Genomic DNA, 20418 nt, shown 5'->3' with positions numbered 1-20418 from the left:
CCAGCAAGGTTATCATTCAGATTTGAAAGAGATAAAGAGTTTTACAGACAAGCAAAACCTGAGAGTTCAGCACCACAAAAAACAGCTTTACAAGAAATGTTAAAGGAACTTCTCTAGGCAGTAAAGAAAAGGCCATAATTAGAAATATAAAAATTATAAAAAGAAAAAATCTCACTGGTAAAGGCAATAGATCAACTACTTACAAAGTTAGCAGGAACGTTAAAAGACAAAAGTAGTAAAATTATCTATATTCACAGTAAGTAGTTAAGGGATACACACAAAAAAGAAACAAAATATGATGTCAAAAAATTAAACAGGCAGGGGGAAGTAAAAATGTAGAGTTGTTAAAATGTGCTTGACCTTGAGCTCATCAGTGTAAAATATTACTATAATAATATGTATGTTGTTATATATGAACCTCATGGGAGCCACAAAGAAAAAACCTGTAATAGATACACACACAAAAAGAGGAAAAAAATCCAAACATAACAGTAAAGATTCTCATCAAATCACAAGGTAAAAGAGCAAAAGAAGAAGAGAGGAACAAAAAAGAACTACAAAAACAACCAGAAAACAATTAACAAAATGACGATAAGTACATACCTATCAATAATTACGTTAAATGTAAATGGACTAAATGCTCCAATCAAAAGGCATAGAATAGCTGAATGGATACAAAACCAAGATCCATTTATATGCTGCCTACAAAAGACTCACTTCAGATCTAAAGACACACACAGATTGAAAGGGAGTGGATTGAAAAAGATATTCCATGCAAATGCAGATAAAAGAAAGCCAGGGTAGCAATACTTAATATCAGACAAAATATACTTTAAAACAAAGACTATAACAAGACAAAGAAGGGCATTATGTAATGATAAAGGGATCAAGCCAAAAAGAAGATACAACAATTGCAAATATATATACACCCAACTTAGGAGCACCTAAATACATTAAGCAAATATTAACAGCTGTAAAGGGAGAAATTGACAGTAATACAATAACAGAAGGGAACTTTAACACCCAACTTATATCAATGGACAGATCAGACAGAAAATCAGTAAGGAAACACTGGCCTTAAATGACATATTAGACCATATGGACTTAATATATACAACATTTCTTCCAAAAACAGCAAAATACATGTTCTTTTCAAGTGCACATGGAACAAATATCCAGGATAGATTACATCCTAGGCCCCCAAACAAGTCTCAATAAATTTAAGAAGACTGAAATCATATCAAGCATCTTTTCTAACCACAATGGTGTGAAACTAGAAGTTAACTGAAAGAAAATAACTGCAAGAAACACAAACATGTGGAGTCTAAAAAACATGCTACTAAACAACCATTGGGTCACTAAAGAAAGTAAAGAGGAAATAAAAAAGATACCTGGAAGCAAAGAAGAATGGAAAAACAACAATCCAAAATCTATGGGATGCATAAAAGCATTTCTAGGGTAAAGTTTAAAGTCATACAAGCCTACCTCAGGAAACAAGAAAAAATCTCAAATAAAAACATGTAACCTTATACTGAAAGGAACTAGAAAAAGAAAAACAAACAAATCCAAAAGTTAGTAGAAGGGAAGAAAAAATACATATGAGGGCAGAAATAAATAAAATAGAGACAAAAAAAGAAACTATCAATGAAACTAAGAGCTGGTTCTTTTAAAAGGTAAACTGTGAGCAAGACTTATCAAGTTAAGCAGAGAGCCCAAAAATAAAATCAGAAATTAAAGAGGAGAAGTTACAAGAAACACTGCAGAAACACAAAGGGTCATAAGAGATTACTATGAACAATTATATGGTAATAAAATGGACAATCTAGCAGAAATGGATAAATCCCTAGAAAGATACAATATCCCCAAACTGAATCAGGAAGAAATAGAAAATGTGATCAAACAATACCAGTAATGAAGTTGAATCAATAATAATAATAGTAGTAGTAGTAATAATAATAATAATAATAATAAATAACTCCCAACAAACATGAGTCCAGGACCAGATGGCTTTAGAGGTGAATTCTAGAAGACATTTAAATAAGACTTAATACCTATATTGTTCAAACTACTGCTGAAAATAAAAGAGAAAAAAATGTTTCAGAACTCATTCTACCAGGCCAGCATCACCCTGATACCAAAAGCGGAAAAAGATACCACAATAAAAGAAAATTACAGGCTAAATATCACTGGTGAATATAGATGCAAAAACCCTCAACAAAAATATTAGCAAACGAAACTCAGCAGTACATTAGAATGATCATAAACCATTATCAAATGGGATTGATCCCAAGGATGCAAGGATGGTTAATGTCTACAAGTCAATCAGTATGATACTCCACATTAACAAATTGAAAAATATCATCTCAATAGACGCAAAAAAATCTTGTGACAAAATTCAACATTGATATATAATGAAAACTCTCAGCAAAGTGGGAATAGTGGAAAAATACCACAATATAATAAAGGCCATACATGACATAGCCACAGACAACATCATATCCAACAGTGAAACGCTAAAAGCATTTTCTTTAAGGTTAGGAACAAGACAAGGATGCCCACTCTCACCACTTTTATTAAACATAGTACTGAAAGTCCTAGCTATAGCAGTCAGGCAAGAAAAAGAAATAAAAGGAATCCAAACGGAAAAGAAGCAGTAAAACTGTCACTGTTTGCAGATGACATGATATTATATATAGAAAATCCTAAAGACATCACCAAAAAAACTATTAAAACTTGTAAATGAATTTGGTAAAGTTTCACAATACAAAATTAATATACAGGAATCTGTTGGATTTCTATACACTATCTGATAGTTCAGATATCAGAACTATCAGAAAGATAAATTAAGAAAACCCATTTATAACTGCATCAAAAAAATACCTAGGAATAAATCTAACCAAAGAGGTAAATAATTGTACCCTGAAAACTAGAAGACATTAATGAAAGAAATTGAAGATGACAAAAACAATTAGAAAGCTATTCCACGCTCATGAATTGGAAGAATCAATGTTGTTAAAATACTCGTACTACCCAAGGCAATCTACAGGTTCAATGCAATCCCTAGCAAAAGGCATTTTTCACAGAACTAGAACAAACAATACTAAAATTTGTATGGAAACAAAAAAGACCCTGAGTAACCAAGGCAATCTTGAGAAAGAAGAACAAACTTGCAGGGGGGGATCATGCGCTCTGATTTCAAACTATACTGCAAAGCTACAGTAATCAAAACAGTAGGTACTGGCACAAAAACAGACACAGAGATCAATGGAACAGAATAGAATGTCCAGAAATGAACCCATGCTTATATGGTCAATTGATCTACAACAAAAGAAGCAAGGATATACATTGGGGAAAAGATAGGCTTTCCAATAAATGGTGCTGAAAATACTAAACAGCTACATGTAAAAGAATCAAACTGACAACTTTCTCATACCATATACAAAAAATAAACTCAAAATAAAGACTTAAATATGAGTCCTGAAACTATAAAACTCCTAGAAGAAAATATAGGGAGTAGGCTCTTTGACATCAGTGTTAGCAATATATTTCTCAATATGTCTCCTCAGGGAATGGAAACAAAAGCAAAAATAAACAAATTGGCTATACCAAACCAAAAATCTGTTGCACAGTGAAGGAAACTATCAACAAAACAAAAAGTTGGCCTATTGAATGGGAGAAATATTTGCAAACATCACATCAATAAGGAGTTAATATCCAAAATATACAAAGAAACCATACAACTCAACATCAAAAAAGCCCCAAACAATCCAATTAAAAAATGGGCAGAGGAACTGAATAGATATTTGTCCAAAGAAGACACACAGATGGCCAACAGACACTTGAAAAGATGCTCAACATCACTAATCATCAAGGAGATGCAAATCAAAACCACAATGAAAATCCACCTCACACCTGTCAGAATGGCTATCATCAAAGATACAACAAATAACAAATGTTGGTGAGGATGTGGAGAAAAGGGAACCCTCATGCACTGTTGGTGGGATTGTAAATTGGTATATATAGCCGCTGTGGAAAGAGTATGGAGGTTCCCATAAAAAATTAAAAATAGAACTGCCATATGATCCAGCAATTTCACTTCTGGGTATTTACTCAAAAACTGCCCAAACACTAATTCCAAAAGATATATATATCCCAATGGTCATAGCAGCATTATGTACAATAGTCAAGATATGGAAGCAACCTAAGTGCCCATCAATAGACAAATGGATAAAGAAGATGTGGTGTGTGTGTGCTTTTTATAAAATAAAATATTACTCAGCCATAAAAAAATGAAATCTTGCCATTTGCAACAACATGGATGGATCTAGAGGGTAGTATGCTAAGTGGAATGTCAGACAGAGAAAGAGAAATACTATATGATCTCACTTATACGTGGAATCTAAAAGCAACCCAAACAAACAAAACTAAATGAAAAGAGACTCATAGACACAGAAAACAAATGTGTGGTTGCCAGAGGGGAAGTAAGTGGGGGTGGTAAAATAGGTGAAGGGGATGAAGAAGTACAAACATCCAGTTATAAAATAAGTAAGTCAGAGGGATGTAACATACAGCATAAGGAACATGGTCAATAATATTGTAATAACTGTATGGGGACAGATGATTACTAGGCTTAACTGCAGTGATCATTTCATAATGTATGCAAATATCAAATCACTATGTAGTATACCTGAAACTAACATAATATTGTACATCAACTGTATTTCAAGAAAAGAAAAGAAAAGCTTACACAGGAAACCTGGGTTCTAGTCCTAGATCTTTCACTAATAGGTTTATGTTTAGTCATATAATCTTACTGGGCCTCAGGCCACCTCTCAGACAATGAAGGACCAAACTAAATTACATCTAAGGGTTCCTTCCAGCTGGAAGGTTCTATGAACCTGAAATTTGATGTAATAAATATGCATTTTGAAAGCATGTTAATTATATTTAACCTTATGGAAACAGCCCAACAAACCTGTGGCAATAGCTTGGGCCAAAGGATAAAGGGGGAATTACCCTAGTAACACAAAGGTAGCATAAGGAAGCATGATGATTCACTCTGGAAGCATGACCCTGAGTTTACAGCACATGCATATTCTCCTGGGATGTGGAGGTTTTATTTGCTCTGTTCTCTCAACCCCAACACGTAAAGGGGATCTGCTTCTTAACTGTTGTATTTTCTGTGTTACTAATTGTCAAAGAACATGCATTGGATAGAAATAGTAGTAGCTTTCCCAAGAAGAGCATTAAAACAGACTCCAAGGCATAAGGAAATCTAGGCAGAGTCATCCTAATTGTAATAGCTGGACAACAGCAAAATAGGAATGGCAAATATTTTCTCTAAACAAACCAGCACACGATTTAATCAGGCAATCCATGTTACATGGGATGGCATACAATCATTTCTTTATTTTGGGCTGTCTTTATAAACAGGGAGGAAATAGATTTCTAAGTAACTCAGGAACAATGTGGCCATGGTCTGTATTGTAAAATTTGAGTAGCTCACATTTAATCCAAATTGAGGTAATTTACGGAATTCATGACAAGGTCTACAGTGAAAAGAAAAGTTCTATAAGTGAAGATGGAAAGAAGGAGGGAGGGAGGGAGGGAGGAAGGAAGGAAGGAAGGCAGGCAGGCAGGCAGGCGGGGGGAGGGAGGGAATAAAGGAAGGAAGGGAAGGAAAGAAAGAGAAAGAAAACCCTAGACTAAGAAAAATGTATAGGTCCTATTCTATAAGATAAACTGTGCCAAACTGTGGGAGTACGCTTTTCTCTACTCTGGTTACAGTTCTCAACCAGATTCACCAAAAGAGGCAAAAGACCCATAATAAAACTTTAACAACCAAGTAAACCAGCAAGCCAACTATTAGACCCTCTAGACATGCATAAACACTAGGTTGTTCTGTCTCCATCCTTTTGCAATACTCCCTTATTGCCAGACAATGCTTCACAGCCTATCAGATACTGGCCTCAAACTCCATGTTCAGGAAACAACTTAAACAGCTCTGTTCTGTAGCAGTTGGGTACAGTAACAAAGCTGAAGTAGGGTATAAAGGAGCCATAAAATCACCATAAACTTCAAAAAGAAAAAAGGCATGAAGTTGCTGTGTATTAAACACCTTTATATTCAGATCCACATTGAACTAAATTTACAATTATACATGTAGAAAATAAAAATATTTAGTGTAAAACAAAGTTTTAGTGTAAGAAAACATGCAGTAAAAAAGGCTAATCTTTAGAGAGAGAGTAAATTAGTAGTTGCTGGAGCTGAGGGTAGGAATGGAGAGTATTTGCAAATGGGCCACAAGGATTCTATTAAAGTGATGGAAATGTTCTAAAACTGGATTGTGGTGGTGATTGTACAATTCTGTGGTAAGTAGATTATACCTCAACAAAGCTTTTAAGGAATTTTAAAATAAGAAAAAGCCAGAAAATATGTGTATCTATATTTTTTAGTTCTTGTCTTTATTGATTGTGAGATAGGTATATTTTTAATTTACATTTTAAGGAACTAAATGTCAGAAATGTTTTTCTTTCTATGCTTATCTTTACCCCTTCAATAAAAGTTCCCGATTAATCAAAAGTATATTTCATTTTTACTCTAGTTTCTGTAAACTATTAACATTTTTATAAAAAATTTTATTCTTTTTTATGACTCCTCTATTTGCTATTTATTAAAAGTCCTAAATTCAAAGAAGTCCTCATGTCCAAAAAAAAGGTGGGATCATGGGTCATTTTAAGCAAAATGTACGTAACTATCACAAAATTCTTAAAACTTATCTAGTCAAAATAATACATATTTGCTGGGTAACGTCTCTTATTATTTTAATAATGTACAAACTACAATCATACCCAGGTTCATAATATCTGGAGCCTCATTTTCCTCACTTACGAGAATAAAACCACATTATTTTATAGTCACAGATATTGTAAGACCAAATCAGATAGTGTATGTGAAAGTGCTTTGAAAATTAAAAAGTGCTATGTAAGAATTATCATTATTACCATGACTTCCAAGATATGTGGGAATGCTAATTAAAATGGATACTTATAAATAGTATTTTACTGTTACAATTCATAATTAAATCTGGTTTTAAATTAGTTGTTCCAACCACCCGAATGAAACAGAAGGAATAGGAAAAATTAATGTCTGACTTTAAGGAAGTTTTTCTTTCAAAGAGAAAGAAAAAGCAGTGTTATTGCTCTGATGCAAATAATTTTGGACATGACATACTAATGTGTCCAACTATTCAGGAGGAGCCAACTTACTACATTACTGAGAGAAAGTGAAATTTTTTAAGGGCACAGAAAGCTTCTATTCTACAAAGTAGTATTGGACTGTACTCCTCAACATTTCCTAACCAAAAAGAAAGAATTCTTATGTGAGAATTACTTTTCTCTATGTAATAGTACTATAAAGTTCAGGAAACATTAACCATAATCTTAATTTAAAACTTCTGTTTTCAATCTGTTGTTAAAACCTGTTTTCTCACTAGTTATCCACAGTTTTATTATTTACCTGTCTCTCTTCATTACACAATAATATCACAGATTTCTTTTCCTTAGTCAATATCTAAAACTTAAAAAAGAACCACGGCATCTGGTTTGTTCCATAGGATACACAGGGAGGAACATAGGGAACTTGTCACCATCTGCATGATGCACGTCCAAATGACACAGAGAATGCAAAGGATGGACCATGAGTTGAATACGGATGTCAGAGTTGGGAAACTATTCAGCCATGAGCACGGAGGCATGGCCCTGTTGTACGATTTTATAGTTAAGACTTTATGTGTAAAATTTATTTCATAGATAACCACTAAGTTATCTATATTAATGGTGAGGTATATCAATTTCAGAACAAAGAACCTAGAAGAAGTAGCTTTTTAAAATTTATTTTATCATCTATTCTTTTTCATTTGATCCCACTTGCCATTTGCACAAGTGATAATCAAGAGACAGTCTCTCTGCTTTTCATCCTTGTTTTCCTTCCCAGGGTCACCTCAACTTCTTATCAAAATGTCTGTAACGCCATTTTCTCTGTAACTTGGCTTTAGACCTAAAATTCAGTTTTACAGCTAGTGATAAGAAACAAGGAAATATCTGTATTTTTAAATTCAAATTGAGTTAAAAACATGTGAAGCAATTTTCATAGAGGAAATAGTTTTCTTTTTAAAAAGACATTTAACTTTTAGTTCAGAGGAAGATAAGAAAAAGAACTTCATACTTTTCTGTTTTTAATTACAACATGAACAAAAGTTTGGACTGTCTTATAGAAATCATTTGCAAAGGAAAGAGCACTTGTGATTTCCCTTAATAGGGAGTTAGCACTGATACATTTTGACTCAAAGGGCTACCTACATTGATTCAAGATTGTTTCCTGAAATGTGAAATTTAAACACACCATTTCTCTTCCCTACAGTACTTGTGTTAAACAAACCTTATTTCATTTTGTAGGGATATTAAAATTGATTTTATTACCTATGATGCACTTTAAATTGTTTTCCTTCATAATCAAATAGTTTCTTTCCCTTAAGATTTAATTTCTATGCATAATCTCCCTCATATAAAGAAATACTACATGAAATAGTTTTAAACTCTTGAATATTTCACATAATTCAACTTATTGTAATACGTAAAAACACACTTATAACTTAAAACTTCACATAGATGGAGTTGAGTATCGTAAGTTGACACTTCAACTTCTTTCATTTATTGACGCAGTGAAGATTTAAAATGAGTTTAAATGATATAGAGAGAATAATATATGGCAAAATTCAACTCTGAGATGTGATCAGATTAATTTATGAGAGGTTTTGCATTCTAATCACACTTTTGAGATGTTAGACATAAATAACTTTATAATTTTTTTAAACTGTTACTGGAAGACTTTTAATCAAATGGCTTATAATCAGATCTTAATGTCCTAATATATGCTATATTCAAACTTCACCCTTTCTGATATTAAAAAAAGTATAACTTCTCTGCTGTTTTTCTACTTCAAAATTTTCACAAGATTTCGTACTTCACATGTAGTTAAGCCAGTTCAACATGTGTTTACTGGTTTTTTGCTTATGCTAACTTATTTATGAAAAACAGTCGCATTAACCATTGAAACTGCTTTGTTCATGAAACTGGAATCTGAGATTGTAGCCATGACCAGAGAGTGGTTCCCATTGGTTTAGCTTGTTACTTTTGGGGTATTGATGATCTCCCCACTCTTACTGTGAATTTGCAAGGCAGTTAACTGAAGCTGGGGCTAAGTACCAAGCCATCTGGCCCACAAAATCTCCTGATTTCTTAGCCCAGTGTTTAGCCTAATATATGGTATATGTCAGCGCAATGGGGGGTGTTAATATGAAGGACAGAATATGAATTAGCAATAAATTAAATGTATACAGCTGATGAGCTACAGTGAAACATTCAGAATCATCTTTTTTTATATTTATTTCTAGAAAGCAAGATAAATCATTTCATTTTATTTAAGAGGACATGGCTATTTTCAACATTACTAACATACACAAGGAGACTGTTTTTCTCTTTCAGGGAAGGGACCTCTCTTTGAAAGTGTTTACATAAAATTTTCACGGATGAGGAATACATCTTGGCACAAAGTAAACTACCTTATTCAGAAGAGAAATTATGACATTTATTTTTGGGAGCACTGCCACCTAAAAATAGCCCATCTAGTCACCTTATAGTGTATTCTTTTATTTCATGGGTGGAAGTTGAGAGCTGAGTCTGTGTTTATTTGCGTTCTTCACTTGACCTAATGCCCCCAAATGCCCAATGCCTTAAAGTCTAATCTCCTTTAAGAATATAATACAGGGGCTTCCCTGGTGGCGCAGTGGTTGAGAGTCTGCCTGCCATTGCAGGGGACACGGGTTCGAGCCCTGGTCTGGGAAGAGCCCACATGCCGCGGAGCAGCTGGGCCCGTGAGCCACAACTACTGAGCCTGCGCGTCTGGAGCCTGTGCTCCGCAACAAGAGAGGCCGCGGCAGTGAGAGGCCCGCACACCGCGATGAAGAGTGGCCCCCGCTTGCCGCAACTGGAGAAAGCCCTCGCACAGAAACGAAGATCCAACACAGCCAAAAGTAAATAAATAAATAAATAAATAAATAAAAATAAAGGAATTCCTTTATAAAAAAAAGTAAAATAAATATCCTTTAAGAATATAATACAGTTTATACCCTATCAGTTGGTTATCTAGTATTTCTCACTGCTCCCTCACACAACGTCTAGTCAGGCCACTTGCTTTGGTGTCCTGTGAAAACACGTGGCCTTCTGTGTTGTAACCTTTTCCTGGAATGGCCTTTCCCCCAAATGGCCTTTTCACATCTGTTCGTTTAAATCCCAACCTATTCTCTAAGCCCTGGCTCAAGTTCTGTGTCTTCTCAGGGCCTCACTAGATCATCAGCTCCAAATGCTCTCTTTCTGAAATGCTGAGAACCCTTCTTCATGATTTAGAATTTAATGCAATACTAAAGGATTTCATTTGCTATTTTTCATATGTATTGATCTTATCTTCTTACTTAGGAGAAGGCAAGATGTTCTTTCAGGGCACGAATCACACATGATATTGCTATATCCCACAAAAAATATTTAGGAATTTTTTTAATAGATGAACTTTTACTGAATGTGACGTGACCATAAATTCACTGGATTAAAAAAAAAATCAAATTTATGTCACAGAAAACAAAAAGGTGAGTGACCAAACTGTTAAGTGGTGATAAAACAGTTCATCCAAAACTTATCTTAAGCCATGGAAAGACATGTCCAGTGCCTTCTAGATTTACAGTTGTCCCTTAGTATCCTTGAGGGATTGACTCTAGTCTTCCCTGTGGATACCAAAATCCTTAGATGCTCAAGTCCCTCATATAAAATGGCATAATATTTGCATATAACCTAAATACACCCTCCTGTATACTTTAAATCATCCTTAGATTGCTTATAATACCTAATACAATGAAAATGCTATGTAAATAGGTATAAATACAGCGTAGGTAATATATAAATAGTTGTAAATACAATGTAAATGCTATGTAAATTGTTTCTGGTGTGTGTCAAATTCAAGTTTTGTTTTTTGAGACCTTATCGAATATTTTCAATCTGAGGTTGGATGAATTCATGGAAGGGGAACCTGTGGATATTGAGGGCCAACTGTGGATTGATCTTTCTAGAAAAACATGAAGGTTTAGAGGAGGAAATGCTAACATTTTACTTTACTACAGAACACTAATTTCAAACACTTTTAAAGAAAAATGTTCATTTCAATAGATGGCTAGTGTATAAAATTCTTATAATTTCAAAAGATGTATAAGAGTGTGACTGTTCTATTTGTTGTCATTCAGTCTAAATTGTATTACAGCTATCAATGTACTAAAGAGAATAAAATTTATAGTAACGATGAATTCATGCACATTTTACCTTATTTGTATATGTCAAAGCAGAGATAAATTTTATTACCTGTGATTTCTGCTTAGAAACTATCTTGTGGTTAGATGTTTTAGAAGTTGCAGTATACAGGCATACTTCATTTTATTGCACTTCATTTTTTTTTTATCACACTTTGCAGATACTGCATTTTTAACAAATTGAAGGTTTGTGGCAACCCTGAGTCGAGGAAGTCTGTCGATATCATTTTTCCAACAGCATTTGCTCACATCGTGTCTCTGTGTCACATTTTAGTAATTCTCACAGTATTTCAAACTTTTTCATTATTATTATATTTGCTATAATAATCTGTGATCAGTGATCTTTGATGTTACTACTCACTGAAGACTCAGATGATAGCATTTTAGAGCAATAAAGTATTTTTTGATTAAGGTATGTACATTGTTTTTTTAGACATAATGCTCTTGCATGCTTTATAGACTATAGTATAGTGTATACATAACTGTCATATGCATTGGGAAACCAAAAAATTGCTGTGACTTGCTTTATTGTGATACTTGCTTTATCGCAGTGGTCTGGAATTGAACCCGCAATCTCTCTGAGGAATGCCTGTATTGTGACTGCACCTATTACGTTCAATTAGCATTTATCAAATTGGATTTTCATTAGCTAGCTGAATAACTTATTTTCTCAGAAATCAACACTATCCCAATTACTAATTTGTGTCAGTTTTCATTCTTTTGAGGAATAAATATCAATGAGGATGACATATTTAATAATAATCCAAGTAGGGTATTTCTAGAGAAAAGGCTATGTTAAAATGAGGCAATTTTGAGTTTTCAACCAGCACAGAGTCCTTATTCACCTTGGTTACAGAGGACACAAGGCCTTAGGATGGCAGGGTTTCCCAGGCATCCTCTGCAGCATAAATCACAGTGGGCACAAATGGCAGTGCTGTCCAGCGATCCCACAGCTATTCTAGTTCACTGTCATGTGGCTTGGCAGTAAGAAGCTCTTGAAGTGTTTTCGTCTCACCTGGGGTTTCCCTTTGGCTTGCCCCTTTCATAATGACGAAACAAAACTCTGTGACTGAGCAATAGGTTTATCAATCACCTACCTAATTTCTTGCTTAATCATCTCTTACTTAGTCCCTTTTTTTTTTTTAGGTGGTTTGCATAGCCTTCCACGTCACTTGCATGTGACACACAGTGACCAAGCAGCTGGCAAAAATGCCATGAGAGTGGTATGGATGCCCATATGTACAGCACACAGACCCTGCTACACAAATGTGATTGTGAGCGTGGCAGAATTCTTACAACTTGCTACCACATTGCCCCCTCCTGGGCAATCCGATCATGGGATTGTGGCACAGGAGAAATGACCTTTGTCCTCCATTTGGCAAGAGCCACACCCTTATTATGCCCAATCAGGGTGCCATGGTGTAAGAAGATTGTGGAGAAACTGGATATGACTTAGCAGTTTGCACCAAAAACGATTTCCTGTTGAGAGGTAAAGAGGTGGGGCTTTACAATTTAGAAGAGAAATGGATAAATAAGAGCAGACTACTTCAGGTACACAAAGGTTTAGTGTGAGGAAGACTGAAAATTGTTTCCCATCTCTACTCATGACAGATCAGAAAGTAAGGAGCTTTAGTGGTTTGGGGGAATTTAATAGAAGCTATCACTGAAGGTCATTTGAACACCTTAGACTCGCTCATGTATTGGAGAAATGCTTGTATTCTCAGCACTTGGCCTAACAATGGGAGAAAAAATAGTAAAATATTTCATTCCCGTCCTTTTCTATGGGTAGAGCTGAAAATGATTGATAGATAGTTATCATTAGAATATTTTAATAATAATAACAACACTGCAACACTTACTGACCTATGATACGTGAGGCACTATATTGGGACTTTAACTCATTTAATCTTTGCAGTGCGTGAGGCACACAGCCTATTATTATCCTCCTTTTAGAGATGAGGAAACTGAGGCTCAGGACGTTTAAGTAAATGACTAATCACACACAGCTGGTAAGATCTCAATCCAGACAGTCTGATTCCAGAGCTCTCGCTTTTAGCTACCACGTGATACTGTCTGATCTTTATTTTTTCCTCCACAGATATTTTAACACTCAACTAAGAGCCGCAAAAGAGAAAACAGAAATAAGAGTCTCTGAAGGTTCGATAGAAGAAGAGGTGAATAGCAGATAATCATGGCATCTATTCCATATTTATGTCTAAGACAGGTTCTTGAATTCTAGAAGACATTTTTTTAAAAAACAAAGGTGTACCTATGATAATAAAGTGACACTTGTCTGATTTGATAGTGGTGGCTGTTATTGGTGGTGATAAGAATCTAAATATTTTTAGTAGTCAAGAATGATAAAAAAAAAGAAAAAGTCTAGTTTAAAAATCAGTAGTTCTGGGCAATAACAACAGCTCTTTCAGTGACCGTGTGATCTTAGGTCACTTATACACATTATTCATGACTTCTTTCCTGTGAAATGTGGCTTATGCCTCCTGCGATAGCTCTAAAGGCAAAATTATATACTGGATATGAGAGCCATTTGAAGATTGTAAAGCTGGGTTCAAATGAAAAGCTCGATTATTTTAGTAAGAAAGTAATACCAGTTTATTAATAAACATTATTAATATCAGTTTATTAACAAACTATCCTGCAGTAGTTTCATTTTACGAGAGCAGACCATAAGGCTTGAGGTTATTTATGGCAACGCCTTAATGTCGATCCCTCTGTCTTAGAAATGCTACCCCCTCCTCTAAGAAGTCTTGCTCCGCCATGCACTGAGCACGTGCTGCTCATACTCTGATTATGGGTTTACTTATTAGTTTGCATGATTGTCCCTCCTAGTAGACTGTGAGTCCCTAGAGGCAGTGGCTATTTTCTGTTAAACTGTGTATATCCCAGCAGAGAGCTCACTACATAAATACATAATAAATTATGTAGAAAGAATATAATCCAAGAAGACAGAGATTATGTTTTCCATATCATTCTTCCTATATTTTATCCAGGTATGGTGCTCTGGTACATGAGGCATTGAATTGCTGAATAAATAGATTACATATTTATTATTTAAAGCAACCACTCCATAGCATTGCTAGATTTAAAAGTTTGACTTGTACCAATCTACTCTGAAAAGCAAGCACCTCTCTGACAAGAGCAAAGGAGAGTAAATTCAGAATGTGACCATAAAGCAATGGGACTAACTTTCACTTGTGATTTGTAAAATCCATCTCCTTATTTTACAGTCACATCTTGTAAATTAAGAGGATTACCTAGATGTCTTACAGCATTGTTCATAGCTTTAATGAGTAAATCATATATTTAAAAAAAGCTGAGTTCTTTAGCTGAAGGTGCTATTATAAACGGAGTGTGGTCTACTGGAAAATATTCTGTAAACAGGTAGCACTGAATAAGTTAGAAAGCGGTCCTTCAAAATAAAAATACGTGCAGAAAATACAATATATACCAGATCACAGAAAGGAAAGCAGTATAAATGACTTCCCAAAGGTAATGGGTGTGAACAAGACATGTCTGATATTAAACTAGTTGAAATCACTTATGCTAAAAGTATTTGTGAAATAATAGACTGAATAACTTAAGAACAGAACTCCCATTCCTATGAGACCTTCACTTCAAGCTTCTGGTCTCATCATTGAACAAATATTTAAGTTTCTATTATGTTCCAAAATTATGTTCTCATCTCTAAAAGTTGGCAATAAATTATTTTAGCAATTCTTCTGCCTGAAAAATACCCCTGCATCTAAATTCATCTAAATTGACATAAATGATAAAAATTAAGAAATGCTAAGAAGTGTTTGAATGGTATTACATTAAGCAAATAACATGAACATGATCTGTATATCAAATGATAATAAAACTACACTCCTAACTTAGTTCTAACAGGAAATGGGGTTCACAAATTCAAATTTCTTAATTCTTCATACCCAATTCGGTAGTTTATCATCTTATAATCAACACCTGGGAAAATTTTTAAAAATAGAATTATAAAATTAAAGTGTAACTGTGGTAATTTTTATAATGTCATTTACCTGATCAACATTACTACTGAACAAAGAATTGGTAGGTTCAACGTATAAGTATTATATACTTGGTATTCACATGTTCAGTACCGTGTATATGTAAAACATACATAAATGAGTTCATGTGAAGGTTATATTGCGTAAAGATAGCACTCTATAGTACTGATAAAATTATCTCGCATGCACCATTTGTAGAGGGGAGTGAAAGGAAAACTTTCATAATCACAACAGAACTGGGCTCTGCCTAGACCCTCCTCCTACCTCTGAAGGGCGTGAGTCCTGCTCTAACAGGACACTGCTACCTCCTGGGCAGTCACCACTGTCCTCACGGAGATTCGCTGTCTGCTATGACAACAGTATGTGTAATTACAGTCAAAGTGTTGAAGCCAAACTCCCAATTCTGGCATCACTGAATACATGTAGAAATGAACCATCACAGAAAAGAATATTTTTCATACCCAGTAATTAATCTTATTGGGCAGTTAGTAAGTGGCAAAAACTGGGGGCAATGGATTCTAGGGTAATAATAGTGATCACTTAAATGGGTAGTCCACATCGAACAGTGAAGACAATTTGGGTATTAGGATAATCCCCTAGTGTGTTTGGGAAGTGCAAGATCACGCAAGATGATGTCACTTCAGAGGTTAAAGACATGCACCTCTACCCATGATGTACTAGTTACACTTTATAACCCATTATGGGTTTATCATTCAGGAATACATCTAAAGTTTTTCAAACCAGGCTACAGCTCCAACCTAAGTTAATCCTTGAGGCTATGATTTCCATTAGTCTAAAAACATTTGTGTAGACGTGTAAAATATCACGTCCATGAGAAGAAAATTGCTGAACTGCCTTTGATTATCACTCCTGGGATGAAGATTATATATAAACATGTATGTACTCAAACACACACATGCCTACAAACACATACATATTTTGTCTTTTTAAACTGCATTACCTTTAATATGCCCACTTTGAACCTTCCTTAATTTTGTGGTTGTTTGTGCCTCCTCACATTTCTGAGGGAATTTTCTAGAAGTTTTCCACTATCAGCTTGGCATTTGATTATGCATCTTGAAGTGGTTTCAGTGCCTTTAAGTGATTTCCAGTATTTCAAAAATCCTAAGTAAATTCCTATATTTCATAAAATATCTCACTGGTAACTTAAAGGTTCCCAATTTGAAGTTATCAGACCTCTTTAGGAGACCACAAAGTTATAATGTTGATTTTTTTGGTCAACTAAAACAGCAATTTTATTGTCCACAGTCCTTAAAAAAATAATTTTAAGAAACTGTAACAGCCATAAAATTAATCTCTAGGGAATTCTGTCCTTTATACTGCTTCATAGAGAGAGGGGTTTAGACACATACAACTATGTAAATAAACATAGCAGACAATAAATCCTTCATGGCTAGGAGCTCTACACTCTGTGCTGTTTCTGTGTCCCAACACTCCCAGTGCAAAGCTGTTCATGTATAACACTGTCATTAAATCTTCATTAACTATGTGAAGTTATATTTCATCACAAAATCAATGTTCTTGAAAAATAAATCTAAGACTGCATTAATTGGCAGGATTCAGAAAAGCAAGAGGTTTTTCTAAGCCCTTACTTGATTCTTACTCCTGTAATTGAAAACATTCAATACTTAGATCCCCAGAGGCACACTATGAAGTCAGGAATCAAGTCAGCAGTAGTACTACTATAGTATCTCCAGCCAGTGTTACGGGAAGCATAACACAAATTCAGTGAAACACTTTACGACTCTAAACCCTTCTTGTCTAATATTTAAGTAAATAACATCATTCTGCCCATCAAAGTCAAAAATCCCAACTACAGCACAAATGGACAAATACAAAAATTGTGCTAGGTCAATCTACTTTTATGGAAGGGGATTTCTCCTACTGCCTGATGGCAACAGTAACTATTTACTGAACTGTACACAGTCTCAGGGAGTTCCTAACGTACTGTACTGGTGTCTGATATCAGGGACTCCTCCATATTCAGGAGAGGTGGACATTAATCTACATTCTCAAATACGGTTTTTATCCACACAGTCTGGAATGCAGCAACTCAGTCACAAGAATACACTTTTTTCTAATTTTTGTTGCAATATGTCAGTTTTTAAATTTATATTTTAAACAAAGGCACAATAGAACATGCTTTCATTTGGTTTACACCATATTGATGCCATGTGTTTAATGTATGAACTTGTGCCAAAATGTCTTCTTCATCTTCACTTAGCTGTGTGTGTATACACACAAATAAACATGTGTGTGAAATAAATTATATAAAATACTCATACCATATTATCTAATACAGTTATATATATGTGTGTATATATATGTACTATAATCTAAATAGGTGCTTGTAACTGCAGAATCACAGAATATCTACACCACCATTCACTTAATTTTTAAAGCAGTGGTGAGAATTATATGTTATATACATAGATATAGAATACATGTAAATATACCTCATCTCCCTTTATATATATTTAAATTTACATTTTAGTTATTGTGATTATAGATAGAGTGCATAATTAAGTTAGTGAGCACTGCTCAGACCTAAGGAAGTAAATAAAGATCACAGAAAATCAGCAGGTAATAAGTGCTTTATGACTCCTCATTAAGTAAATGTGTTTACCTTTCATTTAATATGCAGAGGTTTTCTAAAAAGTAAGTTGGTGTTTATTTTATTTTTCATTTACTGATTACATAACATAGTTCACTTTGTTGCAAACTCGGTTGTGCTGAAATGAGAGTATTTGGTACCAATTTAGGAACAATAGTAATTAATGATTAGAGAGAGAAGAAAAGAGAAATCTTAATCTAGGAGAAAAAATTAAAAAGGAAGACAGGACTCTCAAAAGCATTTAAAGAGCAATCACCTACCAGCTCTACTCGTCCGAAACCTCCAACTCCAAGGGTGTCAATGATGTTGAAATCAGACAGCTTCAGGTTGGCGAAGAAAGCAGCTTCAGCTTCATATCTGGAGTTTTTGATGCGAAAAAATGGAAATTTCTTAGAGGTGGAAACACGAGTACCACGTACAACTGTACCGGAATGACATGACTGTGAAACAGGGTTTACCTGCTTAAATTCCATCTTGCTTTTAGAGTCTGCGTTTTCTCACACTCATAATTTTTTGGTCCCAGTTGTGCAGAATAACATAGATTTGCACTTGTATTTCAGAGTAGAAAAATACAAAGTACCCACTGCATGTCAGTCATGTGACTGATAAATCCAGTTATCAAATCAAAGTTACATCTCGGTGTTTTTCTATGCGTCTTCTTGTGAGCGCAGATTGTTTGAGTTGTTCTTTTTTGGTTTTGTTTTGGATTTCTTGGTTTTGCTTGGTTTTGTTTTTGCTGTTCAGATTTTGGATGGCAGTTTCTCATTAGTTTCCCTTATCCACAGGCTGGCAGTGGCTCCTAGTAATGTTTATTAAAAGCGGCAAGATCATTGAGGTCTCTGGAGTGAAATCACGGCCAGGTTTTATGAAAACAGATCCGCAAAGCTGAGGACTGATGTGAAAATGTCTGAAATGGATGATTTCGGAAGCATATTCACATTCCTAAAAAGTGTCTTCCCTTCATTTGTGTTTACCCACTGACTCTCGGCTAGTAATTCCAGTGTCTTTATGCTTGCCAGTTTCTTAGATGAGTGGTGTGGAGGAGCACAGACTAGCCTCCAAAAGTTTAACTCTACGCACATGCAAACTGGACACATGCAAGTGGCCAAAATAAGCTTCCCCTGATGAGACAAGTGAATATGAGCTGCTTAAAATATCTCCTTGTTAAAGCCCCTACTATTTTTAGAAAGGGCAGTAAGGCATAAAGATGACGATCCTCCCACTCACTAAAGTCAGGTCAGGGAGTAATTCAGCTGTCTCAGAAATAAAGTATTTGAAGAGCTATGTGGAACCCATGACCTTCAGCCAGGCGGTACCTGATTCAGTAGTATGCTATAGATAGACATGATGAACATGCTTGAAATAGTGATACTAACACAGTTTGTTTATGTCAGCTTTTGGATAGAATCATTCACAGGCATGTTGGGCCTTAAGCTGTGTAACATTTTAGCTATTTCATTATAATCAAACACAAATTCAGACTCTCCACTTGGGAAAAATGTAAAACAGTTTTCTAGGTGAGCTTTCAACACTCTCCAATTTACAGTGACAATTCTGGTTTTTAACACATCAATTCTTGAAAGACTCACAAGATGGTAAACAGTGTGTCTCGTTATTAGCTGATTATGGGAAATCAACTCCCTCGAGTTAATCGCTATAAACAAGACTGCTAGTCATTCTGAATGGTATCTATAGATTTCTCTCATTAACTACACAATCAAGAGATCAACATAGCACTTCAGGAGATGGTTTACTACAATGCAACATAAGCAACAAATGTGCATTTCTAGCATTCCAACTGGCTCCCAGCTTTTGGAAAATCAAAACTCCATCCCATTTAAAGGGACAGTGGCAGAGTTCACTCCAACAGGTGTTTAAAAAGGACACCTGCTGGGATCAGACCCCCCCCCCCCATGATAGTATGTAGGTGTTCAAGAATTTCCGGCAGTCAAATTCTTAATGAGATTGTTTTTGAATAATATCTTATGTGCTTGCTGGATTTAGAAATCTCAGATTGAAGAGGGTAAACTCTTTCAGACTACTCTGACACCATTTTATATATTTAAAGTATGGTGTTATTACTTATAGCTCTTGAAGATGCACCTCCCCCCCAAATCCTTATATTTGGGTTCTGTAAAATTAGTCTGGAAATGTCTAAACAAGTCATCTTCAGCTATTTGTTGCACATCAGAACTTCCTGAGCATCTTTTAGAAACCACTTAATCTGCGTCCCACCACAGATCAAGTCGATCAGCAATCTCTGGAAGCAGTATCACATATCTATACACTTTTACAGCTCCTTGGGTGATTCTGATGCACAGTTAAGGGTTGAG

The 20418-nt window shown here is 35.0% G+C and overlaps 1 protein-coding gene across 4 annotated transcripts in view; it reads right to left on the bottom strand.

The window, feature by feature from the left end:
- PRKG1 (protein kinase cGMP-dependent 1) overlaps positions 1 to 20418 on the bottom strand; it is a 1231781-nt gene that overhangs the window by 25877 nt on the left and 1185486 nt on the right. For 3 of the 4 annotated variants that reach the window (XM_059899096.1, XM_059899095.1, XM_059899097.1), the window contains one exon: positions 18346 to 18442. In XM_059899096.1, coding sequence (XP_059755079.1) covers positions 18346 to 18442 — 97 coding nt within the window. Of the gene's footprint in view, positions 1 to 18345; positions 18443 to 18543; positions 18637 to 20418 lie in introns of those variants that run through there. The other variant, XM_059899098.1, reaches the window with a different exon arrangement.

The sequence above is a fragment of the Balaenoptera ricei genome, chromosome 16, assembly GCF_028023285.1.
Source record: "Balaenoptera ricei isolate mBalRic1 chromosome 16, mBalRic1.hap2, whole genome shotgun sequence".
Lineage (NCBI taxonomy): Eukaryota > Metazoa > Chordata > Mammalia > Artiodactyla > Balaenopteridae > Balaenoptera > Balaenoptera ricei.
Note: the sequence above shows the minus strand (reverse complement) of the source record. Positions and strands in the feature narration are given on the sequence as shown.